Source organism: Lepidochelys kempii, chromosome 6 (assembly GCF_965140265.1).
Source record: "Lepidochelys kempii isolate rLepKem1 chromosome 6, rLepKem1.hap2, whole genome shotgun sequence".
NCBI lineage: Eukaryota > Metazoa > Chordata > Testudines > Cheloniidae > Lepidochelys > Lepidochelys kempii.
This window is the reverse complement of record NC_133261.1, coordinates 16,478,252-16,505,875: the sequence shown is the minus strand read 5'-3', so window position 1 is coordinate 16,505,875 and position 27,624 is coordinate 16,478,252. Positions and strand designations below refer to the sequence as shown.

Here is a 27,624-nt window from a genome sequence, read left to right as displayed (position 1 = left end):
GCATCCTGGGATCTCAAGTGGGTGAAAACGCTTGCTCTTCTAGAGAGGGAGCTGAGCCTTTAAATAGCAAGGCAGGCATGCCAGTGCCCCCCCATCCCCCATACACACACGCATAAGCAGGAGGCTGGAGTTGAGTGGGTTATTCTGTAGATATGCAGAGCACAGAAATATCTGCCTAGTATTGCTTTTCCTTGCAAGCAGTTGCTGTGGTTGACATGGGGATGCGCTGCCCATGAGGGAAGCTGGTTGGTGTGATCAGGAATGGGAGAGGATGGAAGCTTGGGTAAATCGCTAGAAAGATGTGATCCAGGCTAGGAGAGCCCCAGCTTTACACCTTCAGGAAGGGGCGATCTCCAACTGCTTCCCAATGGGACCCAGCACTTCTAGCCCTCGAAGGGCCCAGAATAACAGACTTTAAATCTGTGGCATGTTCAGGTACATGAGTGCTAGTTTGGCTTCTTTCGTGGCTCTCTCTGAGCCCTAAACAGTCAGGCTCATGACAGCTAAAGTACTTGGCTTTGCAGGCGGAGGAATACAAAATATAGTCCCAATAAAACAGTTTAAAAATCTCTAAAGCTTTCCTAAAACGTCCAGTATCTGTAGGAGACACAACAGCACGGCGTGCTGGGAAGGCTCTGCTGGAACTTGGTTGGGATGATGTGCGTGTCGCACCATGTGCAATGCAGCCGTCCCAGACTCACTGGTAACATTTACATTCCACACCAGGCTAGCCTGCATTCCCTGTCTCTAGATGCAGAGATGAGTGTATGGTCAAGGTCTCTCTCTTTCTCTCTCACTCCATTTTGATCTGGGGAATCCTCACTCTCTCTCAGGGGCGCTGGAACAATTTGTGTAGAGGGGGTGCTGAGAGCCATTGAACCAAACTGTAAACCCTGTGTATGATGGAAACCATGTCAAGTCAGGGGGTCTGGCAGCAGCCTTAGTTCCAACACCTATGCATTCTCTCTCCGCTTCTTTTCTCTCTCATGTATGTCTGGAGCCAATTTCTCTCTCTCTCTAGTCCTTTCTCCTGTCAATTGCCGTGCATTTCTGAGATACAAATCACGCAGTAGAAGAAGCCCATTCAGACCTTCCCTAGCTTCTCCCGCTCTGTCTGAGCTCTGTCTCATCCCCTGCAACCATTCATAGCCCTACCCACTCAGTTTGGCCCCATGTGACCTCTCCTTCCCCCTCCCACCGTCTGGCCTTTGTCTCACCCTGTGACCTTTCTCAGTTCTTTCCTCCATCTGAGCTGCCTCCCATTCACCTAAGGAAACCTTTCTAGTTCAGTTAAGAAACAAAACACAGCAATGACACTCAGGGAGTGTCACTCAGACAACAGGACCAGGGCCCAGGGGTATTTTTTGCCACTGTTTTCTGCACTCGGTGTCTCCTAATCCTCCCATAACAGACAATCATCTTTGCAGGGCCCTGCTCCACAGCTGCTGCCGTGCTGTTGGCTGGTCCTGACTTCCGAGACGCGCTTTACCTAGGAAAGGAGTCAGATGGCACTAGGCCTCTGCCAATGCAAACCCACCCATGCTTCTGATGGCAGCAGCTGCAACAGGATCAGACCCCATTCATTCTGTCTAGTCCTCATTGCTTTGGCTGGTGCAGGCTCCCTGGCAGCTCAGCGTGCCACCCTTTGCATAGCTGGATAGACTTTAAGCCCATTCTAATCATCTAATCTGATCTCCTGCATAGCACAGGGTGGAGAACCTCACCCAGTGATTCCGGCATCCCAGCCCATAACCTGTGGTACAGCTAGAGCACAATCTAGCAATGTGGGGCTCCGTCCTGCCAGGTGCTGAACACCCTCAGTGCCTAATGACTTTGAGAGGGGAATTGAGGCCACCTGGTGAATCCCCTCAACCCCTTGCAGGACTGGGGCCGTAAGGTTACAGCAGTGATCCCTGGGCCATGGTCCCTCCCTCGTTTGGACATTCCACTTCCCCCAGAGTTTCAAAATGTCCCCTTTAAAGAGTTCCGCCAGCTGGATCCCAGCAGATAGTGTCAGACTGAACCTGGGGGACAGCAGGCCGTTGGAGAGGGAAATGTTCTAAATGGAGATGGAGGAGTATCTGGGCTCCTTTTAGTCCAAACGAGGTGACACTGCCCTGGGGACCAAATGGACATTGTCCCAGCCTTGGGGAGGTTCCTGCATAGACCCTCTCTTCTACCTATTGCAGCAAGGAAGGGTGTACTCCCAGGACATTAATAATAATAACTCCATACACTTAGCATCTTCCAACCCACGTTGTCAAAGTGCTCTACAGAAACCAGGCCTCCACTGATCAGATGGAAGACCCTTGGCATCGGTCAGTGAGGGAGCACAGGCTAGGGGTTAAAAGGAGGCAGGCGGACTGGGTTCTAACCCCAGCTCTGCTACTGACTCACACTGAGTATGGAACAAGAGGTGGCAGTTCCAGCTCGAGGAGACCTGTCCTTGCTAGCTCTGATCGAGCTAGTGCACTAAAAATGGACGTGTAGTGGTGGGAGGAGCTAGCTGCCCCAAGTACGAGTCCATGCAAGATACTAGGCACACACGTGGCTGGCTAGTCCCTGCTACTGCGGCTACCCTCTATTTTTAGCACGCTAAGGCTAGTGGGGGTAGGTCTCCACGAGCCGGCATTTACGCCTCCAACTCCAGTGTAGACGTACCCAGCGTGACCTTGGGCACATGGCTGTGCTGTTCCATGCCTCAACGACCCGCTCTGTGAAGCAGGATGAAAACGCCTTTCTGTCCCGCTTTGCTGCTGGGAGGATTAAGGGCTGGGGTTGTCAAAGGCAGCGAAGGGAATTGAGCGACCAGCTTTCGGATCTTTGGGTTTTCTGAGAAGCCCAGCCTTATTCAAGCAGGCCAGTGTCATCCAAAGTGGGTGCCTAAAACTAGGCGCCAAAGCAGCCTGATTTTCAGAGGTACCGGTTCCTCTTGAAAACTGGTGGGATTTACAGGTGGTCGGCACGTCTGAAAATCAGGCTGCTTAGTGAGGGGACTAAAGGTGGATTCAGGTGTGTAGGGCCCCTAATTTGGGTCATTGTACCTGAATGAGATCATACTGCCAGCCACAGTGTGAGACAGAAATGTATGATGAGCCCCCTTTTGAGTGGGAAACTGAGGTGCCCAGAAGCTGAGGCCCAGATCCCCAGAGGTGTTTAGGTGCTTAACTCTCATGGGTTGCAGTGGGGATCTAGGCCTTAGCCACTTGCCCAAGGCCACCCTGGGACTTCAGATGGCCGGACTCCTACTCTGTGCCTTAACCACAGCACAATGCTCCCTCGCCGATGAATAGCAAACCGTCTCTCGTGATCTGTAATACAGATGCATTTAGAATTGCGAGGAGAAAGAGGTGGCTGTTTCTACCTTGGCTCCTTCCCGAGTGTCGTGCTGTTTGTCCTGCTCTCTCCTGCTCCCATGCCCAGCCTTTCCTGCCTCGCACAATGATCATCTGATCTCAGACACAAGCCGCGCAGCGGCTTCAAATCCAATTACACAGCGCCCCTGCCCAGAGCGCCCCAGTACCTTTTGAAGCCAGCCGAGAGCGGTAAGTTCAGGGATGCGAAAGTGTCCGCAAGACGCTCTCGTCAGCCGTAATAAGTAGTGGCACGTGCGTGTCGGAGCGGCTGCATCACACTTCAGCATCAAAGGCACAGCTCTTGAACCGGGGTCATGACGCTATTTGTTGTCTCCACAACACATAGAATCATAGAATCATAGAATATCAGGGTTGGAAGGGACCCCAGAAGGTCATCTAGTCCAACCCCCTGCTCGAAGCAGGACCAATTCCCAGTTAAATCATCCCAGCCAGGGCTTTGTCAAGCCTGACCTTAAAAACCTCTAAGGAAGGAGATTCTACCACCTCCCTAGGTAACGCATTCCAGTGTTTCACCACCCTCTTAGTGAAAAAGTTTTTCCTAATATCCAATCTAAACCTCCCCCACTGCATCTTGAGACCATTACTCCTTGTTCTGTCATCTGCTACCATTGAGAACAGTCTAGAGCCATCCTCTTTGGAACCCCCTTTCAGGTAGTTGAAAGCAGCTATCAAATCCCCCCTCATTCTTCTCTTCTGCAGGCTAAACAATCCCAGCTCCCTCAGCCTCTCCTCATAAGTCATGTGTTCTAGACCCCTAATCATTTTTGTTGCCCTTCGCTGGACTCTCTCCAATTTATCCACATCCTTCTTGTAGTGTGGAGCCCAAAACTGGACACAGTACTCCAGATGAGGCCTCACCAATGTCGAATAGAGGGGAACGATCACGTCCCTCGATCTGCTCGCTATGCCCCCACTTATACATCCCAAAATGCCATTGGCCTTCTTGGCAACAAGGGCACACTGCTGACTCATATCCAGCTTCTCGTCCACTGTCACCCCTAGGTCCTTTTCCGCAGAACTGCTGCCTAGCCATTCAGTCCCTAGTCTGAGCCCGGGGCCCGCAGAACCGCTGCCCGGTGATCAAGGTCAGAAAGACCTGCTCGCTCAGAATTGAAAAACCTTTGCGCTTCTACCAGGAGTGAGGTTTAATTTGGAGCTGACACTCTTTCCGAAGGTCCATGCTTCTGAGCAACCGGCTGTACTCTGCGGAGAACATTTCTATTCACTTGGCTCGGACTTCTTGAGCTGGGGAAACAACAGATCAATCCAGCCCTGGGAAATGCCTTCGACCACAGTAGAGCTAAAGCAGGGATGGCTTGGGCCCAATGTATGGCCCTTTCCCCTCACAGAAAACCTGCTCTTTAACACCTGCTCCCCAGAGGTTCCCCCATTTGGTACCAACTCTCCTTCAATTCTAGCTCCTACTACTCACTACCTCCCATGGCAATCTGCATACGACTAAGACCCTCCAGTATCCCCACCCTCTCACCCAACCTACCCATGCTACCAGGCCAATTTCTGTCCCAAGCATCCAGATCAGCTTGCATCGTAGTTAATTCTCCATACCTACCCTGATTCCACAGCAGCCTCCTATAATCATTCTCAAGTACCAGCTCCCCAATAGCTGCCTTATTCCAACTCCATCCATCTCCAGCACCAGCTCACCCAGGGGCAGTAAAGCCAGCCTGCCTTCAGTAATCAACATTTCTGTGACCTTGTCTGCTAGAACCAACATCCCTGTACCCAACCACCCTGCATACCACTGTCCCCAATGGCAGCTCCCCAATGCAGAGCTGTCGTCAGGACCCATTCCTCACTACCATCTCTCCAGTACACACCTGCCTCAAATAGATTAGGTTAGATTAGATTAGATTACATTAGAGCTAGATAAGGGTAATTTCAAATACAGACAATGGGAATTTTCCCAAACTCTTCATTAAATAAATCTTCTCCTTTGGGCTGAGAAGTGAGAGAGAGAAATATCCCAGGACAGGGTAATTTTACAGAAAGCTATCACCTGAAATGAATGTGCCTCACAAACCATATGACCATAGGCTTTACCATTCGGGATCAGACCATTGGGCTGTCTAGCGTGGTATCCTCCCTCTGCTGTGGCCAATATGTGATACTTCGGAAGAAGGTCCAAATCCAGGTGAAACTCCTCCTGAAGTCAATGGGAGATTTTCTGGAGTTGGTCAGGATGCATTTTGGCAAGTTGTGCAGTGGTTGCCAGTTCAACAGTAAAATACCAACTCACCTTCATCCACACACTAGCTGAGCTTTGGTCATCAACAAGCCCCAGCTATCAAACCACCAAGGATTGCTCTCCACCGCATACCATTACTCCTCTCTTTCAGAACCAGGACACCTCCCATAACCATAGCAATCCTAGTTTAATGCCCATCCTTCCCATGTTACCCAGTCGCTCTTGCCTTCCACACCAACCTTCAGCCCCTATTCACCTGCCTTCACTTTCATCTTGTCTTCTCTGCTAACCTTCATTCCCTGCACAGTCACAACTCCCGGAAGAGAGGCCATCACCAATGGGAGGGGAACTGCCCCCAAGGCAGCCTGTCTGTTAAGATGCAGTCCACACTAGAAAGAGGTCTGAGACGCCCTGCATTAGATTGACAATCTTTTCTGGAGCTGATTCTCAAGTGTCCACTGGTGATGGATTCCCCACAAATAACGCAAGTGCCTCTTTCCTACTGAAAAGTGGCACCATGGCTGGTTGACTTTAGCCCTGGTCTCCATGGCCAGAAAGAAGTGCCAAGTGCATTTGCCACCTTACGGAGATTCTCTGTCCAACAATCTACTCTGTACTCCATGTTATCTCCAACTGGGGAGCCTGTGGCTCTGTACTGCGGGTTTCTATCCCAACCTTGAGTAGCCTCACACTCCGTCTCTAAGGTGCTGTTTTCCTCTGGGTTTTGTTTCTCATGCTTTGTTCTCCTCTCTCTTTCTCTTTCCTCTCTGCTTCCTGCTCTCCTCCTCTCCACGGCCGGCTCCCTCCTGTGCAGGGAAGGCCGGATGGTGGTGTTATCCCTGGTTCTGGGACTTTCGGAGCAGGACGACTTTGCCAATATACCTGATCTGCAAACCGCTGGGAACCAGCAGGCGCAGAACTCTCAGGGGGACAAGAGGTATGAGTAAGGGAGAGGGTGCTTCAGCAGGAGGAGAAGAGAGGGCACTGCCGAGGGTCGGAGGAGGCTGGTGGCAGCTCCCACTGCCAGGGAGAGCAGAAGGTTGGCGCAGCAGGAGGGGGGGAATGCCAAGTAGCCTGGGTGTTGGGCACAGTGCTGTTTCAAAGCCATGTGGCAGGCTCCCTCCTCTTTCCCTAGCACCTAGTCCTGGTGTTCGCGTCCCTGTTAGGGGGAGAGCTGGGGCTTGGGAATCACACCTTCCTCAGGCAGGAATGAATTGTCCTTGTCCTCCTTCCTCCCTTCCCTTCTGCCACCTCCCCTGCCCCATTCACCTCCATGTCTCATCCCCTTCCCTCTCTTCTGACAGGTGTCAGGGAGCAGGGTGGTGGCCACACCAATTCCCGCCTTTGAGCAGCCTCACCCTGCTTAGCTAAGGGCGATAGGAAGCAAAGACATGAAGGGAGGGGAGTTGAAAAGATCCAGGGGAGAGAGGGGAACAAGACCGATAGAATGGAGAGGGACAAGAGGGAGGACCTCAGGGAAATTTGTGGTCCACTGGGCTCATTAGTCAAGGCCATGGCAAGTCCCCCAGTCTCAGTTCCTTGGTGCATTATCAGGCAGTATTTGTTGTGGTCACTCAAGAAGAGCCATGTGCTTCAGCAGAGAGCTGGAGAATGACCTCCTGCCAGGAAGCTCCTGGTTTCATTCAATCCCCTGTACACCACATCCCGGAGAACCAAGACCTTCATGATTGGAATCCCAGCCCCATAAGTTAAGGAGAACTTTGCCATTGACTTCAGTGGGGCCAACATTCCACCCCGTGCATTTAACTTAACTCTGCAGTGTTGGCTGGCATAGGGCAGGAGGAGACAGTGAACTGCAGGGAGGGGAGAGAAGAGTCAGTGGAGAGGGACTCTACTACTCTCATGCTATTCTATGGAGAGATCCGACACAGTCACTGGTATTTGCACATTAAACCCAGGGAGGTAACAGCGGCCCTGTTGTTTGTTGCCAAATACAACTCCTGTGATGGCACATGCCCCTGGGCTACTGTGCTGGCTGCTGAGCTGTGATCTGAGAAATACCTTTGTTTCCCAGGATCCCAGGGTTTCTTTCCGGCTACAGGGATGGCAGGATATTTCCTAGCATCTCTGGGGCTAAGGTTTCTCTTCCTCTCGCTGGCAGGCAGTTGCTTTCACCACTCCAACTGCCACTCCCTGGCTTCCAGCAGCCTCTCCTCTCCTGGGCCCCCAGCTGGTTCCCGGGCAGTATGGAGACCGCAGGGAGGAGGGGGCCAGGGCTGCAGTGGGACAAAATGGAGGGCAGATTGGAGGCAGCCACCCCAGGCTCCCGCACAGACTCCAGGCTCCCACTTCCCCATCACCCCTTTCCTCAGGCTGTTCCAAGCCCTGTCCAATCCCCAGTAAGGCTCCAGGCTCTCTCCCCACAACCTCTCTCACTCCAGCCTCCTCCAGGTGAGCCCTGACTCCCTCCTGGTTCCCCTCCCCCAAGGCCCAGCTTCTGAAGTGGTGGGGCACTGCCCCATCTCCCCTCACTCCTGGGGAGGAGATTCCCCCCAATCAGTGCAAGAAACATCCCATGTGGGCAGATGTGCAAGCACCTTGGCAGCCATGAGTCAATGGTGGGGTGACTGGGTGTTTCAGGGCAGTGAGCTCCAGGGGGCTGAGTCTCTTTTTACTCTTAACCAGTGTAGCCCCCTGGACTATTCCAGAGTCACCCCAGAGTCACCCCAGGGAAGGATGGGAAGCAGACCCTAGCCTTGGTCTGTGGGGAACTTTCATACCAGAGCTCTGTTTACACTGTCATCAGGGACTGATTACCGCTTGTGTAGACATAATCGCACTAACTCTGATCTAGCTAGCTCGGTATACATAGCAGTGAAGCTGCAGCAGCATGGACTGCAGCACTGGCTAGCCGTCTGATCACATACCCACACTGGCTGGCCTTCAGGTGGCCAGCCCATGCTGCCGCAGCTTCACTGCTATTGGTAGCCCAGCTGGCTAGATCACAACTAGCTCCGCTGTGTCTACGTGTGCTGCAGCTTAGATATACCCTGTGAGTTTTATGGATCATGCCTGTACTTCAGGGGCATCTGCACAGCCCTGCCTGAACTCCGCGAGTCCTGCCCTGGGACGCACAGGGCTCAGTAGTGAGTCTGGGGGTGGTGTCATGCTTTTTGGGCTGTTCCAAAGTCCTGGTCAGGAAAATGGGGAGAGACACTCTGCAGAATATTATACCCTGATCTTTCCATTGCCTAAGCCACATGCCCAGCAAATCTGCCAGTGTCCTTTGGCCTTTCTGCTGTTGCCCAGCAGGGGCTGCTTCCCCTGCTAGCTGCCTGCTGTCCTCGCAGAGGCGAGGGTTGTGGGGGAGTGATGTGACAGCCACAAGCCCCCGTCTCTTGTGTGGTTTTGTGCCATCTCATTCCCCTACTGGGATCAGGAGGGGAGGGGGCCTGGCTGACTGGAGGCAGAGGCCTCGAGCAGCTCCAAGTGCATGTTAAATTCCATCTCTAGCTGCGAGGAGGTGTGAAGAAAGAAGAAGCTGGTTCCACATGATCAGTGTGTTAATTAGCTGGCACCGTTCTCACCCGCACGCTATTTATACCTCGCTGTGGTTATATTTCAGTACATATTTTAGCACTTCCATTTTGATCATCTCATTGCACAGTCTGTCCCTATCTGATGCTGTAAGTGGGGGTGGGCTGAGCATGTTCAGCCGAGATCGCCTCAGCCCAGAAAGAGCATCCCCTGCTGGCACAGGTCCATTCTGTGCACACTGACCTAGGAGCTGATCTCCCACCGGGCACACAGCGTGCGCCAATCTGGAGAGAGCGCCCCCTGCTGATACCATTCTGTACCTTCCACCTTGGTCCTAGGAGAATAGCCTGCCCTCCCCCCACCCCCCCCACCCCCTCCTCCTGACCTGGTGAAAGCACGCCCCGGTGGTGCTAGGGAGGCAAGTCCCTTCTCCACAACCTGAGGACTTGTGAATCTGTTCATGGATTAATTTAAGGAAAAGTTGCCACACATACCTTGTCTTCCCCAGCAGACAGAGATAGGCCAGTGGGGAGGCATACGTGGGGGAAACTCTGCAGTGAACAAACATGGGGACAGTTCCCCTCATCCCAGGAAGGAGAGAGAGAGAGTGTGTGTGTGTGTGTGTGTGTGTGAGAGAGAGAGTGTGTAACCCCAGGGGCAGTCCCCCTCTTGCCCCAGAAGGATCCATTGGTGGATGTGTGTGGATGTGTGTTTAAACGCCACAGAAAATTCCCCTCTTACCCTGACCAGGCCTGTGGTGTATTTAGGTTCTCCTCAGCACTGTAGCAGACCCTGCTCCTGGCCTTCAACTGTTGCCTTTTATGGAAAAAAGAAAAGGAGTACTTGTGGCACCTTAGAGACTAACCAATTTATTTGAGCATAAGCTTTCGTGAGCTACAGCTCACTTCATCGGTGAGCTGTAGCTCACGAAAGCTTATGCTCAAATAAATTGGTTAGTCTCTAAGGTGCCACAAGTACTCCTTTTCTTTTTGCGAATACAGACTAACACGGCTGTTACTCTGAAACCTGCCTTTTATGGAAGACTTTTGCTGAACTTGACTTCCACTTGATGCACAACAGCTTGGTCCTTGGGATGGTGCTTGCAGTCATCCAGCCTGAGACAAGAGGGGTGGAGAAGGGCAACTCCAGCAGAGGCCCCCTGCCCATTATTCAAAGCAAGGATTTGCCCTGACCCTAAGCAGCCTACCCTGGAAGCTCAACGTCTCATCATAGATGATGAGGTCCATTCAGTGCCCAACTCTATTGCCCAGACCATCCTCAGTGGCCAGTTCTCAGTGCTGTTAAGCAGCAAGGGCCAGTGAATTTGGGGTATACATGCCTCGGAAAGGGGGCTCACTTCTGAGACACACACACACCCCAACCAAATCCTGCTGGGCCTTTGCTGCAGGCTTCTCCAGCCAAAGGCAGTTGCCCTTGGCTTTGCAGTGGGAGTTAGCAAGCAGGGGGCATGCTCCTGGCATCATGTGCGAGGGGGGAAGGCTGCACTGTCAGGTCCAGCTGGAATAGGACATCATCCCTGTTAGAAAGAATCAGCCTGGTCCTAACAGAGACCCTGTCATTCATGAAAACAAAGAGCTGCAAGAGGGGACTTTGCGGAGAGGTAGGTGGGCCCTGTCTAGCCAGCCTGGAACCCTGACCAGTCTCACCTCCCCTGTGCAGTGCAGGGATAGGATGGGGGTCCCTTGGGAGCTGGATTTCTTGGGGAGGTGATCAAACTGTCCATGCCCTGCCACCTCCTCTTTCTCTGCAGCGAGTGAGCTCATCACCCACTCCTTCCCTTCCCCTCACTGCCTCTCCGTATTCCCCCTCTGATAGGCCCACGCACCGCCTGCCATTCTCAGCCGCGTGGGCCCCCAACTCCCAGCCTGTTTCCCCCACATCTTCCTAGTGACCCCATTTCGCCCACCCTCCATGCTCCCCCTCCACGCCCTCCTAACCCCAGTCTCCTGTTCTCCCCATAACCCATCAGCCTGACATGGATCCTGGGCAAGATAATGGAGCAGCGGATACAGGACTAGAGTAATAAAGAATTAAAGGAGGGTAATATAATTAATGCCAGTCAACATAGGTTGATGGAAAATATAGCCTGATATCTTGATATCTTTTTTTTAATGAGATTACAAGTTGGGTTGATAAAGGTAATAGTGTTGATGTAGTAGACTTAGAGTTCTGTAAGGCATTTGATTGGATACCATATAACAGTTAGATTAAAAAACTGGAATGATATGAAATTAACATGGCACATATTCAATGGCTTAAAAGCTGGCTCACTAATAGGTCTCAAAATGTAACTGTTAATAACAAGCAAACAATATGCATTTTACTATGTAATGTAAATGTGTACAGCTAGGAAAAAAGGACATAGGCCACCCTTACAGGTTGTGGGATTCTATCCTGGGAAGCAGTGACTGTGAAAAAGATTTTGGGTCATGGTGAATAATCAGCTGAACATGAGCTCCCAGTGCGATGCTGTGCCCAGAAGGGCTTGTGTAATTCTTGGATGCATAAACAGGGGAATCTTGAGCAGAAGCAGAGAAGTTATTTGACCTCTACCTTTGGCACTCGCGTGGCTGCTGCTGGAATGCTGTGTCCAGTTCCGGTGGCCATAATTCAAGCAGGGTATTATCAATTAGAGAGAGTTCAGAGAAGAGCTATGAGAAAGATTAAAAGATTAGAAACTGTACCTTGCTTAACAAAGCGAAGGGTAAGGGGTAATTAGATCACAGTCTGTAAGTACCTATATGGGGAACAACTATTTAATAATGGGCTCTCCAGTCTAGCAGAGAAAGGTAGAACGTGATCCAACAGCTGGAAGTTGAAGCTAGACAAATTGAGACTGGAACTAAGGCGTACATTTTTAAGAGTGAGGGTAATTAACCATTGGCATAATTTACCCAGGGTCATGGTGGATTCTCCAGCACTGACAATTTTTAAAGCAAGATGGGCTGTTTTTCTAAAAGCTCTGCTCTAGGAATGGTTTTGGGGCAGTTCTAGGATCACACTGGCCTCTTCTGGCCTTGGAATTGATGACAATGATAGGCTCTGTGTTCTCCCCACTTCCTTCCAGCCCCCAGCTCCTGCTCCCCCCACCCCTCACCTCTCTCCCTGTTCCCCCCACCCGTATCTCCTTTTCCCCCTCACACTCCACCTTCCTCCCTGTTCCTCTACATCCTCCCAACCCATCTATTGCTCTCCACACAAGCTCCCCTGCCCCTCCAGTCTCGGTGGGATATAGGGGGATGTAGCTTGTGGGGGCCGGCGTGGTGGGAGGGGTGGGTGCTAAGAGCTCCTGAGGCTTGTGGGTCCACGGAAGGCCCTGTCTCTCTTTCTCTGTTTCCCATTACCCCCCATCCCAGCACGCCTGTTCACAGTGGCCATGTGGTGTATCACATTGTAATGTCTCCTCCTTTCCCTTTTCTCTGCTTCTTCCTTCCAGCCCTGCTGCTGCTGCTGCTGCTGCTCAGCCCTGTCCCCCCTGTCAGCCCTGGTGGCGCCAGTCCAGTGCCTAGTCCTGTCGGTGTGGTGGTTGCTTTTTGTTTACTAATCTCTCTGTGTGTCTCCTTCTCTCCCCTCACGCTTTCTTCCCATTTTCCCTTCCCTCAGGAGGCAGGCCAGGCCCTGTGGTGGAAGATGCTGCTCTTCCTTTGTCTCTCTCTCGCTCTCTCTCTTGCTGTCCTGTGAGCTCCGCCGGTGCTAACCGTTTCCCAGATAGCTTTGCAGCTGCGTCGATGCACTGGGGTTGACAAAATACCTCTGAATTGTTCACACCTCCAGCTATCAATCACACACTTTCGCTCTCTCTTTGTTTTTAACCTGACTTTACCTCTCCAGCTATTTCAGTCTCTTTCTTTATCTGTGTGTGTGTCACTCTGTCCGTGAGTGTATTGGCCTGTCTGGATCTCCGTGTGTGTCACTCTGCCTGTGAGTGGATCACTGTATCTAGATCTGCCTGTCTTACGCTGTCTACGAGTGTACTGGTGCAGCTGGATCTTCGTGTGTGTCACTCAGTGTGTCAGTGCATCTAGATCTATGTGTGTGTGTCACTGTCTATGTCACTTTGTCTAGATCTGTGTATCTATCTGTGAGCTTATCAGTGTGCCTGGATCTAGGTATGTGAGAGAGACTGTGTGTGGATGCCACTGTCTAGAAGATTTAGGTGTGTGCTGCACTGTCTGTGAGTGTGTCAGTAGGTATCTGTGTCTGATTCTGTGTGTTTCTTTGAAGGTTTTGTTTGCTTTTGTTTTGTGTCTCTGCATGTGGGTCTGTGTGTATGTGTGTCTCTGTGTGTATTTCCCTGCATGTTGGTGTCTCTACATGTCTCCCATTGCCTGTGTGTGTCTCTCTGTATGCCGGTGTCTCTCCTCTGTGCCTTTTCCAGTGTCCTGCCCCTGCGCCCTCATACCTTGGATCTCTCCTTCCTCCCAATCGTACGTGCATCATCTCCTCTTGCAGCTTCTTGCAGCATCTATGCCGGGGCTGCTGCCATCAAACCCCCCAGCACTGCTGTTCAGTGCACCTGTCGACCCAGCTGCTGTCACAGAGAGGCCATTGAATTGCTAGACCAGGACGAGCATAGCCGGGACCTCCCATGTGTGTATGTGAATGAACACCAAGCCATGGGGGGCCTGGATGTCCTGGGCCAGAGAGACGGCATCATCACCGTGGTCAGAACAATGGGGGAACCAGTGAAGGCCTCTCCTTAGTGTCTTAACAGGATAGGTTCATCCCTGCTAGGGTATCAGGGGTGGATCTGGCTTCCTGGATGTCTGGGGAAGATGTCCGGGCTGACCCAGCCCTGCTCCCTGTGCTATATGGTTCTACCCAGCTCACAAATAGGGACAAGAAAGGCCAGTGAACCCACATCTCCTGGGAAGGAGGAACAAGCCTACAATTTGTGTGCTTTGTCCAGCTTCAGGGGCAGAAAATGGGAGAGCTGGGAATGGGGGCGGCCAGCAGGAGGAGAAACGTGGGGGAGATATTGGCAATCTAGCATCTTTACAGAGAGGTTCCTGCAGTAAGCACCTACTGAGATCAGACCTTTCCCAGGCATGGGCAGGGGAGGCATGGACAGGAGGGCGAGGCCCTGCTGACCTGCACTGAGCAAGGCCTGTCTGATGTGGGAGACGCTTCAGTCACTCTCCTAGTGGGGTGGTGAGTCCTGGCCATGCTGCTAAACTCCCATGGCAGGGTGCTGAGCAAAGGAGGCATAGCCAGGCAGCTTCCCCCAGCACTGTAAATGAGAGCCGCCAACACACCAGGAACTGCAATGGGATGTCACATGGGGGGCATGGGGCTGCCATGGCCTGGCTGCTGGGTTACAGGCCTTAGCGGGGCTGTCAGGATTTGTCTGGTGGGTTACAGGCCATAGCGGGGCTGCCAGGACTGGGCTGCCATGGAGTCACAGCTGCAGCGCGGTTGCCATGTTGCTGTCCTGCCCGCCCTGGGGGAGTTTGTCCCATCGCACTTGGCCTGCAGAGCTGACGTCCTGTAGCACCTGGCACTCGGGTTCCCCCAGGTGCTGTGCATGTGTCGGGGCTGGCAGACAACTCATCTGTCAGGAGAAAGCAAACAAAGGCAGCTGCCTCTCTGTGAGAGGGAGCGTGTGTGTTCACAGAGGTTAATGGGCCTGAGAGGCAGGGGAGGGTGTCAGTGGAAAGAAGCAGAAGCAATAGCTCAGGCTCTGCCTCCCTCCCCCATCTCTCCCAGTACAAGACAGGAGAGCCTGCAGTACCAGTGGGTGATGCCCAGGCCCCCACTGAAGGGGTGGGAATTACTGGAGGCTGGGGAGACATGAGGGCCTCCATCTATAGGGCCAGAGCAAGATGGAGGCCAGGACAAAGGGGATCAGCACCAGGCTGAGGGCAATAGTGAACGAGCTGGACGGGTGCCCATGTGAGGGGCATGCCTGGATCCATGGTTATGAGTCCAATGGGTGGGAGGTCTGAAGTGAACTCTCTTACGGCCAGGTGGGTGAGGAATCACCGAGGGGTGTGAGGGATACACAGGGATGTGTCAGGGGATCTTGGCATTAGGATACAGCTGTGATGGAGAGCAGCTGGGGCTGCACTGGCACGGCCTGACCCATGGCTCGGACATGGCACCCTGCCCCCTTCTCTTACATACTGCTCCTCTCTCCCAAGGTTGCCATCTGGAGGCAAGATGGTGAACACAGCCCCTATGCCCGGGCAGACCCAGCATGACGAGTCTGACCGCAAAACGGAACCTCGCTCGTCCGTCTCGGACCTGGTGAACTCCCTGACCAGTGAGATGCTAATGGTGAGTGCAGGCCAGAACCTCTGTGCCTCTCACTTGGAGATACCCCGATCCTGTCTGAACTGCCCCATGCCCAATACTCCTGCTCCACTCCCTATAGTGCCCCCTGCTGGGAGAAGCTGGGACTGGAGTAGCTGGGAGCTCCCCCACAGCCAGCACTGCTACCTCATTTCTGCAGCCTAGCTACATCTCCACTCAAAACCAATCACTGTGGGTCCAGTGTGCCCTTGGCTGCAGGGCTCAGTGGGTGACACTGCAAAGAGCGCTCTGGAAACTTTAAGGCTCAGGGTTTGTTGTTGCCAGGTTGTTCTAGGTCCATGTCTCAGGGGCTGTTGCCAAGACATTGAAGGCTACCAAACCCTGCAGGGGTGATAGGCAGGTTGTTCTAGGCTCCTGCTTTGTTCTGAGCTGTTCTCAAAGTGTTCTAGACTTGCACTCTCTTTGGGGGCAAAGAGCAGGTTGTTCCAGATTCCTGCTTCATTCCAGGATCATGGAAATAGTTTAGACTCGTATTTTTTGGTGGGTGATGGGCAGATTGTTCTCAGCTCATGCTTCATCCAAGGGTCATTGCTGAGAAGTACTAGGCTCCCAGTTCCTTTGGGGGTGACGGGTAGGTCGTTCCAGGCTCACACTTGGTTGGGGGACCTCCACTGAGATGTGCCAAGCTGACGTTCCCTTCTGGGCTGGTGCTGGGCCACAGCTAAGCGGGGGTTCAGGCCAGCCTTTGTTCCCCAAACCCTATGTATCCATTTCCCTGGAGTCAGCCCTGACAAGCCCTGCATTCAGGGAGCAGGCAGCACGGAGCCTGTCACTGGGCACCTCTGCCCAGCCACACGCCCAGTGATGGCAGGGGCGCCTGCAACAGGGTTGGCCAAGCTCATTCATCTCGTGGATAGCTCTCTGTTCCTTTACGAGGGCTGAGCAAACCCCAAATGGGGCCAGGGGCACGCCCTTGTCACAGAGTTGGGCAGTGTGTTGGATCAGTAACTGTGAAGCTCTCACTCTGCTCTTTGCTGACGGGAGGCCGGGATGCAGCTAAAGTGGCTGAGTGTGTTCTGGCACCTGCCCAGCGCAGATGAAATGAGTAAGAAGACCTCTGCCAGAGCTCTGTGCTGAATCCTTAAGGAGGCAGGATGGGAAAGAGAGAGCCACCAAGCCCAGGGTTCCCAAGCATCTCAGGGAGGCCAGGGGGAGCGCTGCACTAGAGCAGGCAGGAAGGGCAGAGGGTGCCCAGCCAAGAGAGGGAGGCACCACTCTGGATGGAGGATGATATATCTATTTATTGGGGCAGCAGTTGCTTTAGGGAGGGGTTTTATTTGCAGTCACTATTGATGGAGCTAATGACATGCTGAGAACACTCAGTGTCAGGATTGCCCTTCCCATGCATTCAAAAATCATGAGACTGAGCCTATGCATTCAAAGATCATCCCCCCAGATCATGAGATTCGCTAAAGAAATCACAAGATTTCAAAAATACTGTATTTAGAGTTCTTTTCATTTCTTATCTGGCTTTGGAGTATTCAGGGGTCACGTTTTCAATCTTTTCTGTGCCGTCAGGAGGGCAGGAAACTTGCTTTGTTTTTTAAATGAAAGATGAGAGTCTCATAGAAGCCCCTAATTCCAGGAACTGGGGCTTTGAGAAATATGCCAAGAAACTCGCTAAAGTTTGCAACCTTGCGATTGGAGGAGTCACAAGCAACCCATGCGGACAGAGAAGTGAGACAAAGGGGCTGACCTTAGACATGTGGGCACAAAATAATGCCTCTTGGGAAGAGACCAACCATTTGTGGGGGGAAGAATCTGGAGCAGGGATTTTCAGTGGGGAAGTTCCCTCCAAGCTGCACAGCCGGCTGATCACCCAGCAGGCTATCAAGTGCAGCGCACTTCAGGTGTCCCTCCCCTCACTGCCTCACTGCTCCTGCCCTCTGCCTTGGAGCCCCGAAACAGCTGCTCCCAGGAGCCTCTTGACTGCTGTGCAGAGTGGGGCGAGGAAAGGGGGCGCTGATGTCAGGGTGTCACCCTCCCCCCACCACTGTACCCCGTCTCCACAGAGCGGGTGGGGCACGACGGGGCTCCAGAGGGAGCTTGCTGGCAGCTGTTGCTGTGTCTGAACACGCAGGCTTCAGGCTGTTGAGTGCTGATCTACTTAAAGGGCAGCGGACGTAAAGGGGCAGCGTGTATCTCTCTTTGTCACACACACTGTGTGTTTCTCTGTCTCTCACACACACACACAGTGTCTCTGTCACAAATACACACTGTGTGTCTCTCTCTCTTTCATAGAATCATAGAATATCAGGGTTGGAAGGGACCTCAGGAGGTCATCTAGTCCAACCCCCTGCTCAAAGCAGGACCAATCCCCAATTAAATCATCCGAGCCAGGGCTTTGTCAAGCCTGACCTTAAAACTTCAAAGGAAGGAGATTCTACCACCTCCCTAGGTAACGCATTCCAGTGCTTCGCCACCCTCCTAGTGAAAAAGTTTTTCCTAATATCCAACCGAAACCTCCCCCACTGCAACTTGAGACCATTACTCCTAGTTCTGTCATCTGCTATCACTGAGAACAGTCTAGATCCATCCTCTTTGGAACCCCCTTTCAGGTAGTTGAAAGCAGCTATCAAATCCCCCCGCATTCTTCTCTTCCGCAGACTAAACAATCCCAGTTCCCTCAGCCTCTCCTCATAAGTCATGTGTTCCAGTCCCCTAATCATTTTTGTTGCCCTCCACTGGACTCTTTTCCACATCCTTCTTGTAGTGTGGGGCCCGAAACTGGACACAGTACTCCAGATGAGGCCTCACCAATGTCTAATAAAGGGGAACGATCACATCCCTCGATCTGCTGGCAATGCCCCTACTTATACATCCCAAAATGCCATTGGCCTTCTTGGCAACAAGGGCACACTGTTGACTCATATCCAGCTTCTCGTCCACTGTAACCCCTAGGTCCTTTTCTGCAAAACTGCTGCCTAGCCATTCGGTCCCTAGTCTGTAGCGGTGCATGGGATTCTTCCGTCCTAAGTGCAGGACTCTGCACTTGTCCTTGTTGAACCTCATCAGATTTCTTTTGGCCCAATCCTCTAATTTGTCTAGGGCCCTCTGGATCCTATCCCTACCCTCCAGCGTATCTACCTCTCCTCCCAGTTTAGTGTCATCTGCAAACGTCCTGAGGGTGCAATCCACACCATCCTCCAGATCATTTATGAAGATACTGAACAAAACCAGCCCGAGGACCGACCCTTGGGGCATTCCACTTGATACCAGCTGCCAACTAGACATGGAACCATTGATCACTACCCGTTGAGCCCGACAATCTAGCCAACTTTCTATCCACCTTATAGTCCATTCATCCAGCCCATACTTCTTTAACTTGCTGGCAAGAATACCATGGGAGACCGTGTCAAAAGCTTTGCTAAAGTCAAGGAACAACACGTCCACCGCTTTCCCCTCATCCACAGAGCCAGTTATCTTGTCATAGAAGGCAATTAGATTAGTCAGGCATGACTTGCCCTTGGTGAATCCATGCTGACTGTTCCTGATCACTTTCCTCTCCTCTGAGTGCTTCAGAATTGATTCCTTGAGGACCTGCTCCATGGTTTTTCCAGGGACTGAGGTGAGGCTGACTGGCCTGTAGTTCCCAGGATCCTCCTTCTTCCCTTTTTTAAAGATGGGCACTACATGAGCCTTTTTCCAGTCGTCCGGGACCTCCCCCAGTCCGCCATGAGTTTTCAAAGATAATGGGCAATGGCTCTGCAATCACATCCGCCAACTCCTTTAGCGCTCTCAGATGCAGTGCATTCGGCCCCATGGACTTGTGCTCGTCCAGCTTTTCTAAATAGTCCCAAACCACTTCTTTCTCCACAGAGGGCTGGTCACCTCCTCCCCATGCTATGCTGCCCAGTGCAGTAGTCTGGGACCTTGTTCGTGAAGACAGAGGCAAAAAAAGTATTGAGTACATTAGCTTTTTCCACATCCTCTGTCACTAGGTTGCCTCCCTCATTCAGTAAGGGGCCCACACTTTCCTTGACTTTCTTCTTGTTGCTAACATACCTGAAGAAACCCTTCTTGTTACTCTTAACATCTCTTGCTAGCTGCAACTCCAGGTGTGATTTGGCCTTCCTGATTTCACTCCTGCATGCCCAAGCAATATTTTTATACTCTTCCCTGGTCATTTGTCTAATCTTCCACTTCTTATAAGCTTCTTTTTTGTGTTTAAGATCAGCAAGGATTTCACTGTGAAGCCAAGCTGGTCGCCTGCCATATTTACTATTCTTTCTACACATGGGGATGGTTTGTCCCTGTAACCTCAATAAGGATTCTTGAAAATACAGCCAGCTCTCCTGGACTCCTTTCCCCTCATGTTATTCTCCCAGGGGATCCTGCCCATCAGTTCCCTGAGGTTGTCAAAGTCTGCTTTTCTAAAGTCCAGGGTCCGTATTCTGCTGCTCTCCTTTCTTCCGTGTCAGGATCCTGAACTCGACCATCTCATGGTCACTGCCTCCCAGGTTCCCATCCACTTTTGCTTCCCCTACTAATTCTTCCCAGTTTGTAAGAAGCAGGTCAAGAAGAGCTCTGCCCCTAGTTGGTTCCTCCAGCACTTGCACCAGGAAATTGTCCCCTACCCTTTCCAAAAACTTCCTGGATTGTCTGTGCACCGCTGTATTGCTCTCCCAGCAGATATCAGGGTGATTGAAGTCTCCCATGAGAACCAGGGCCTGCGATCTAGTAACTTCCGTGAGTTGCCGGGAGAAAGCCTTGTCCACCTCATCCTCCTGATCCGGTGGTCTATACAGACTCCCACCACGACATCACCCTTGTTGCTCACGCTTCTAAACTTAATCCAGAGACACTCAGGTTTTTCTGCAGTTTCATAGCGGAGCTCTGAGCAGTCATACTGCTCTCTTACATACAATGTAACTCCCCCACCTTTTCTGCCCTGCCTGTCCTTCCTGAACAGTTTATATCCATCCATGACAATACTCCAGTCATGTGAGTTATCCCACCAAGTCTCAGTTATTCCAGTCACATCATAATTCCTTGACTGTGCCAGGACTTCCAGTTCTCCCTGCTTGTTTCCAAGGCTTCTTGCATTTGCGTATAGGCACTTGAGATAACTCGCTGACCGTCCTGCTTTCTTAGTATGAGGCAGGAGCCCTCCCCTTTCATGTTCTCCTGCTCGTGCTTCCTCCCGGTATCCCATGTCCCCACTTACCTCAGGGCTTTGGTCTCCTTCCCCCGGTGAACCTAGTTTAAAGCCCTCCTCACTAGGTTAGCCAGCCTGCTTGCGAAGATGCTCTTCCCTCTCTTTGTTAGGTGGAGCCCATCTCTGCCTAGCACGCCTTCTTCTTGGAACACCATCCCATGGTCAAAAAATCCAAAGTCTTCTCTCCGACACCACCTGCGTAGCCAGTTGTTGACTTCCACGATTCGACGGTCTCTACCCAGACCTTTTCCTTCTACGGGGAGGATGGACGAAAACACCACTTGCGCCTCAAATTCCTTTATCTTTCTTCCGAGTGCCACGTAGTCCGCAGTGATCCGCTCAAGGTCATTCTTGGCAGTATCATTGGTGCCCACGTGGAGAAGCAGGAAGCAGTAGTGATCCGAGGGCTTGATGAGTCTCGGCAGTCTCTCCGTCACATCGTAAATCCTAGCTCCTGGCAAGCAGCAGACTTCTCGGTTTTCTCGGTCAGGGCAGCAGATAGATGACTCAGTCCCCCTGAGGAGAGAGTCCCCAACCACCACCACCCGCGTCCTTCTCTTGGGAGCGGCGGTCGTGGAACCCCCTTCCCGAGGACAGTGAATCTCATGCCTTCCAATCGGCGAGTCTCCTTCTGTTTCCTTCCCTCAGATGTATCATCTAGTCCACTCTCCGCATTAGTACCTGTGGAGAGAACACGAAAACGGTTGCTTACCTGTATCTGCGCTGCTGGTACATGGACGCTCCCCTTTCTTCTTCTGGGGGTCACATGTTGCCAAATTTCTTCACCGTCCTCCTGTCCCCGCTGCACAGCCTGCTCTGAATCTTCCGAACATTGTGCCCGTAGAAGCATATCCTGACGTCTGTCCAGGAAATCTTCAGTTTCTCTTATGCAACACAGGGTCGATACTTGTTTCTCCAGACCTTGAACCTTCTCTTCCAATATGGAGACCAGGGCTTGCACTTTGTACAGACAAAGTCGCTTCTTTCTGTCCTGTGGAAGAAAGACAAACATGGCACATCCAGTGCAGGTCACAACAGCTGAACACTCCCCATCCAAATTACCTTCCTTCTACGAGCTTCCTCAGGAGTTGTAAAAACTACTCAGAGAAGCCGGCAAGATGTAAGCCTCAGTGGCTCTCCCCGGACGAACTCCCAGGCAAGCTCCCTCTGTTCGCCGCTCAGCTGGTTCACAGCTGACTGGCTTTTTATAACAGTCAGGCCCACTCAAGGCTCACCTGGAACAAAGCACTCACACACACACACACACACACACACACACACAGTTTTCACACCCACCTCCCAACACATACTTGTATTATTGTTGTTGTAACTTGATACTTCTTTCAAAGCATACTTGTGACACCTTAGAGACTAACAAATTTATCTGAGCATAAGCTTTTGTGAGCTACACGAAAGCTTATGCTCAAATAAATTAGTTAGTCTCTAAGGTGCCACAAGTCCTCCTTTTCTTTTTGCGGATACAGACTAACACGGCTGCTACTCTGAAACACTTTCAAAGTGTGTTGTTTTAGTGTTTTGACTGGTCTGTGCATTTCATAATTTTATTTCTCTTTTATGCTTAAATTTAATTCTTTGAGTACTAAGTTCTAAAATGCCTGACCTGTCCTGGCTAGAGTAATTATCCCTATGGTAACTTTTAAAATATATATATTATAGCTAGGTTTTTTGTTTCTACTGGTGGCGCACATCTGCACATTACCTCGCTATGGTGCACATAACAAAATGCATTCCGCACATGGATGGAAAAAATTAGAGGGAACATTGGTGGGGAGCCTGGGGAGTGGCTGGGGATGGGGGGTGAGACAGGACACCTGCTTTAGGAGCTTGCAATGCCAAGTAGATTTCAGGGCATTCATGTCACTGAGCCAGCTGTGGGGAGACAACAGCTAGAACGCTGGGTGCTGCTCAGGGAACCTCCGTCCCGAGGCAGTGCTGAGCAGAGAGGAGCAATGGGGATTGCGGTGCAGGGCGAGAACAGGGCCTGATCCAAAAGCCACTGAAGTCACTCAGAGACTCAATGGAGTTTGGATCAGGCCCTAAGGGAGCTCAGGCCAACATTTCTCTATGCTGGCCCCTGATTTTGAGTGCCCAGTTAGAAACCTGGAGGCATCTAAAAATCAGTGACCATTTGTGAGAAATGGGGCCTAAATGATATAGCTTGGACACGAGTGGGCTAGAGGAGCGAGGCTCTGAATAGTGCATTGCAGAAGGGAAGGCAGCGTAACCAGAGAAAGGTAGGCTTGTGAGTGAGGCGCTGGCCTGGGTCTCCAGAGCTCTGCATTCAGTTCCTAGCTCTGCCAGAGACCTGGGTAACTCACTCAGTCTCTACGGGCCTCAGTTAAACATCTGCAAAACGGGGTGCGGGGCAGTGATCCTTCCTTTGTCTGTTGGGACTAGTTAGACTGTCAACAGTTTTGAGCCGGGACAGGGTGGTATATACAGCACCCAGCACAATGGGGCCCTGGTCTCAGGTGGCACAAGGACTGTCTCTGGCTGTGTCCATGCAGCACCCGGCATAACGGGGCCCTGATCGCAGCCGGGCCAGGGTCTGTCTCTGGTTATCTCTGTGCAGCACCTGGCATAACGGGGCCCTGATCGCAGCCATGGTTCAGTGGGGCTTTTCTGCCTTTGTTTAAGAGGGGAAAGGGTCAGAGAGAGGGGTCCACGCTGCCCTGCTCAGGAGGGAATTTGCACACAGTTGGCTCTTTCCCCCTGTGTGACCTTGGGCCGAGTGACCCTCTTGCTGGGGGCTAAAGAGAGATGGGCTCAAACCCAAGACCTGCCCTTGGGGGTGATCCTCACTGGGCCCTGATTCTGCACCATTCAAGCCCGTGGGAGCTTGGCCACGAGCATCAGTGGGCTCAGGATCAGGGCTGTAGTGATGGCACCAGCCCAGCGGGGCAGAGACGTTACCCCCACCGCACCCCCGGTGCCATCCCAAACTCACAAACTGTCTTGTCGATCCGGAGCTAGAAGAATGGCCTCTGCTTCTCCTCATGGACATTGTGGCATCATGTGGCGCCCCCTTGTGGCACATCTGGGAAGAGCGGTGTCAGTGACAAGCAGCTGCTCCCTGAACTGGGGCGCAGGGCAGAGATAAGAGCGGTGAGCCAGAAAGCAATCCTCATGCCCCTCCGCACTGCAGCATGAGAGTGAGACCCGCCCCACAGGCTGGGACCACCCATCCAGGGGATATGGGATGAGCATGCCTCTGCAGAGAGTGGGAAGGACAGACTGGCTGCTCCCCACCCCTAGCTGCATGGCCAGGGCTTGGGAGCCCAGGCTCCTTGGCCCAGGCAACCAGAACTGCTCCCTCCACTCTGCCGAGGAGACCCCAGCGCCTAGGCCTGGACCAGGCAGTGGGAGAGGAGGAGCTGGGAGCGTCCATCCTCCTGGATCAACGCACCACACCGTGAGGCTGAGACCCTGCTCCTTGCTTAGGTCCCGTGTGCGTGGAGTGAGGCCAGAGCTGCCCAGCTCAGAGCCAGGGGCCAATCCAGCACCCTTGCCTGGGCTATATTTGCCCTTTAAAACATCCCTGCTGAGATGTAAGAAGGTGGGGCACTCTGCTCGCCTGGGTCACTTAGCTGGGCCCACCGTGGGGTATGGCACATTACCACCTACTGCCGGGGGAGAGGCTCCAGCAGGCAGCCAGGGGCCTGGATCCCACCTCCCCCAAGCATGGGAGGCGCTAGGGAGGGTGCTTCCCACAGGCCAGTGCCACTGCTGGGGCCCTCAGTCACACAGTTCAGTCCAGCCACCACTCCCGGGGCTCTGGGACCGGCAGCTCAGCTTCCGTGGCAGGCTTGGGCAGAGGGGGAGGAGCTCAGCTGCAGGGCAGGGAAGAGAGACCGTGTGGTCGAGGAAACGGATACGCTTCCCCTTAAAGCCTGGGGACCCTGGGGTGGGGACTGAACCCCGCAGGATGTGGGAGAATTACCTCCACACGCAGCAGAGACATGCAACTGGCCATAGCCCACAGACATACAGCAACGCACACACGCAAAGCACAGAGCCACGCTCTAGCCAGTCATCCGTCCCCCTCCACCCCCAAGCCAGGCTAATGCACACGGGGGCGCACATACGCCCAGTGCAGGGACATTCACACCCAGAGCCTCCTGGCCTGGACACATACCCACAGGGTCACACGTGTCCTACCGGCCCACCCACATACGCGCTGGCTGCCTACGTACCAGCCTGCCCGGGTGCACCAGCCCTGGGGGAGGCCTCTGGGCCCAGCAAGGAGCCCCTACTTGGTCCCCTAGTGTCTCCCCCTGCAGGAACTGGCTCACTCGTGTTAAACACACTGGTGGGGTCAGAGGCAGGAGCTAATGAACTGCTGGGCCACCGCCAAGCGCACCTGCCCTGTAGGAAGATGCACAGCCAGGCCATGGGCTGCCACCGAGTCACCCAAACCTCACAGGCCATGGCAGGGCCCTGAGTGGCAGCCTGCATCTCCCACCCCCTACCCTGGCCCCACGCTCAGGCCAGCCCCTGCAGCATGGTACGGGGCAGGGCCCTCTGCCTGGGCACAGAGACACCTCGGACAATGTGTCCTGCTTTAGCAACTAGTGGCCTCTCTCCTCCTGTGCTCCCCATGCCCTGCCCTCCCCTGCCCCCCTCCACCGCACATGCCCTACTCCTCCTGTGCCTCCCTCCACTCCCCTACTTCTCCAGCCCCCTGCCCCTCCCCTCCCCTCCACGCCCTCCTGCCCTCCCCTCCTGCCCCTCAGCTCCCCTCCCCTACTCCTCCAGCCCTCTGCCCTTCCCCTCCACTCCCCTACTCCTCCAGCCCCCTGCCCCTCCACACTCTTCTGCCCCTCCCCTCCCCTCCTTCTCCAGCCCCCTACCCTCCCCTCCCCTCCCCACCCTCCTGCCCTCCCCTACTCGGCCAGCCCCCTTCCCCTTCACGCCCTCCTTCCCTCCCACCCCGCTCCAGCCCCCCCCCGCCCCTCCTGCCCTCCCCTCCCGCTTCAGCCCCTCCCCTACTCAATTCCACTCCCCTGCTCCTCCAGTCCCCTGCCCCTCCCCTCCACACTCTCCTGCCCTTCCCCTCCCCCTCCCCTACTTCTCCAGCCCCCTGCCCCTCCACTCCTGCCCCTCTGCTCTCCTCCCCTACTCCTCCATCCCTCTGCCCCTCCCCTCCACGTCCTCCTTCCATCCCCTCCCACTCCAGCCCCTTCCCCTCCACGCCCCTCCTGCCCCTCCCCTACTGACTTCCACTCCCCTACTCCTCCAGCCCCCTGCCCCGCCCCTCCACACTCTCCTGCCCCTCCCATCCCCACTCTTCCAGCCCCCTTCCCTTCCCCTCCCCTCCCATCTTCCTCCAGCCCCCTTTCCCTCCCTTATTCCTCCTGCCCCTCCCTTCTACACCCTCCTGCTCCTCCCTTCCACTCCCCTATTCCTCCAGCCCCTCCCCTCCCCTCCCCCTTCAGCCCCCCGCCCCTCTTCTCCCCTCCCCTCCCCTCCCATCTTCCTCTAGCCCCCTTTTCCTCCCCTCCTTCCCCTCCCTTCATTCCCCTACTCCTCTTGCCCTGCTGCCCTTCCCCTGCTACCCTCTGCCTCCCGCTCCCTCTCAGGCAGTCTTCTTTCCCGCAGCAGGCAGCTCACTAACCCCTCTGAGTCTCTGACCCTCCAGCCCTGGCTCCTGCTTGGCAGCCCCTCTACCTTCCATTCACTGCTCCCTGACCCAGCCTCTCTAGATGGAGGAGAGAGAATCCCGCTGGGTGGCTCAGCCTGCCAGCCCTGCAACGGGGAGGGAAGCTGCTCTGTACGGGGCTGTAGGATGGTGGCACCCTGCTCTCTCAGCTCCCCAGCACCCTCAGGCTGTTCCTCAGGGGGCCCGGCCCGCTCAGCAGCATTGCTTGCCTGAAGCCCACTGCTCAGTGTGGTATGCCTTCCTCCCACCGCCTGGCCAACACAGGGGAGGAGTTTAGCTCTTTAGCTCAAGCTGTGGAGACTCACACCTTGGCTCTGGAGGTCCTCCTATCCATTCCAGGTCATGAGCAAGACACATAGCGCCAACACTTGGCCTTCCAGACCCACAACAAACAGATTCCCATAGACCTACCAAGAGCCTGATCTGAGCCATCATTGACAAAGGCACTGCTCTGAGGAAGCTCACATGGCTGGCACCATACAGGAATAGACAGGGCACTGCTGAGGGGAAGCTCACAGCACTGAAGTCCATGCTGGCATAGACAGAGCACTGCTGAGGGGAAGCTCACAGCACTGGAGTCCATGCTGGCATAGACAGGGCACTGCTGAGGGGAAGCTTACAGCTCTGGAGTCTGTGCTGACATAGACAGGGCGCTGCTGAGCAGAAGCTCACAGCTCTGGAGTCCATGCTGACATAGACAGGGCACTGCTGAGGGGAAGCTTACAGCTCTGGAGTCCGTGCTGGCATAGACAGAGCACTGCTGAGCAGAAGCTCACAGCTCTGGAGTCCATGCTGACATAGACAGGGCGCTGCTGAGCAGAAGCCCCACAGCTCTGGAGTCCATGCTGACATAGACAGGGCACTGCTGAGCAGAAGCTCACAGCTCTGGAGTCCATGCTGACATAGACAGGGCACTGCTGAGGGGAAGCTCACAGCACTGGAGTCCATGCTGGCATAGACAGAGCACTGCTGAGGGGAAGCTCACAGCACTGGAGTCCATGCTGGCATAGACAGGGCACTGCTGAGGGGAAGCTTACAGCTCTGGAGTCTGTGCTGACATAGACAGGGCACTGCTGAGGGGAAGCTCACAGCACTGAAGTCCATGCTGGCATAGACAGAGCACTGCTGAGGGGAAGCTCACAGCACTGGAGTCCATGCTGGCATAGACAGGGCACTGCTGAGGGGAAGCTTACAGCTCTGGAGTCTGTGCTGACATAGACAGGGCGCTGCTGAGCAGAAGCTCACAGCTCTGGAGTCCATGCTGACATAGACAGGGCACTGCTGAGGGGAAGCTTACAGCTCTGGAGTCCGTGCTGGCATAGACAGAGCACTGCTGAGCAGAAGCTCACAGCTCTGGAGTCCATGCTGACAT

The 27,624-nt window shown here is 53.7% G+C and overlaps 1 protein-coding gene across 8 annotated transcripts in view; it reads left to right on the top strand.

The window, feature by feature from the left end:
- The window catches only part of SYT7 (synaptotagmin 7), a 175,729-nt gene that overhangs the window by 113,843 nt on the left and 34,262 nt on the right, over positions 1-27,624 (top strand). For 5 of the 8 annotated variants that reach the window (XM_073346935.1, XM_073346937.1, XM_073346933.1 and 2 more), the window contains 2 exons: positions 6,398-6,520; positions 15,243-15,378. In XM_073346935.1, coding sequence (XP_073203036.1) covers positions 6,398-6,520; positions 15,243-15,378 — 259 coding nt within the window. The remainder of the gene's footprint in view (positions 1-6,397; positions 6,521-15,242; positions 15,379-27,624) is intronic. The other 3 variants (XM_073346934.1, XM_073346939.1, XM_073346940.1) reach the window with 1 other exon arrangement.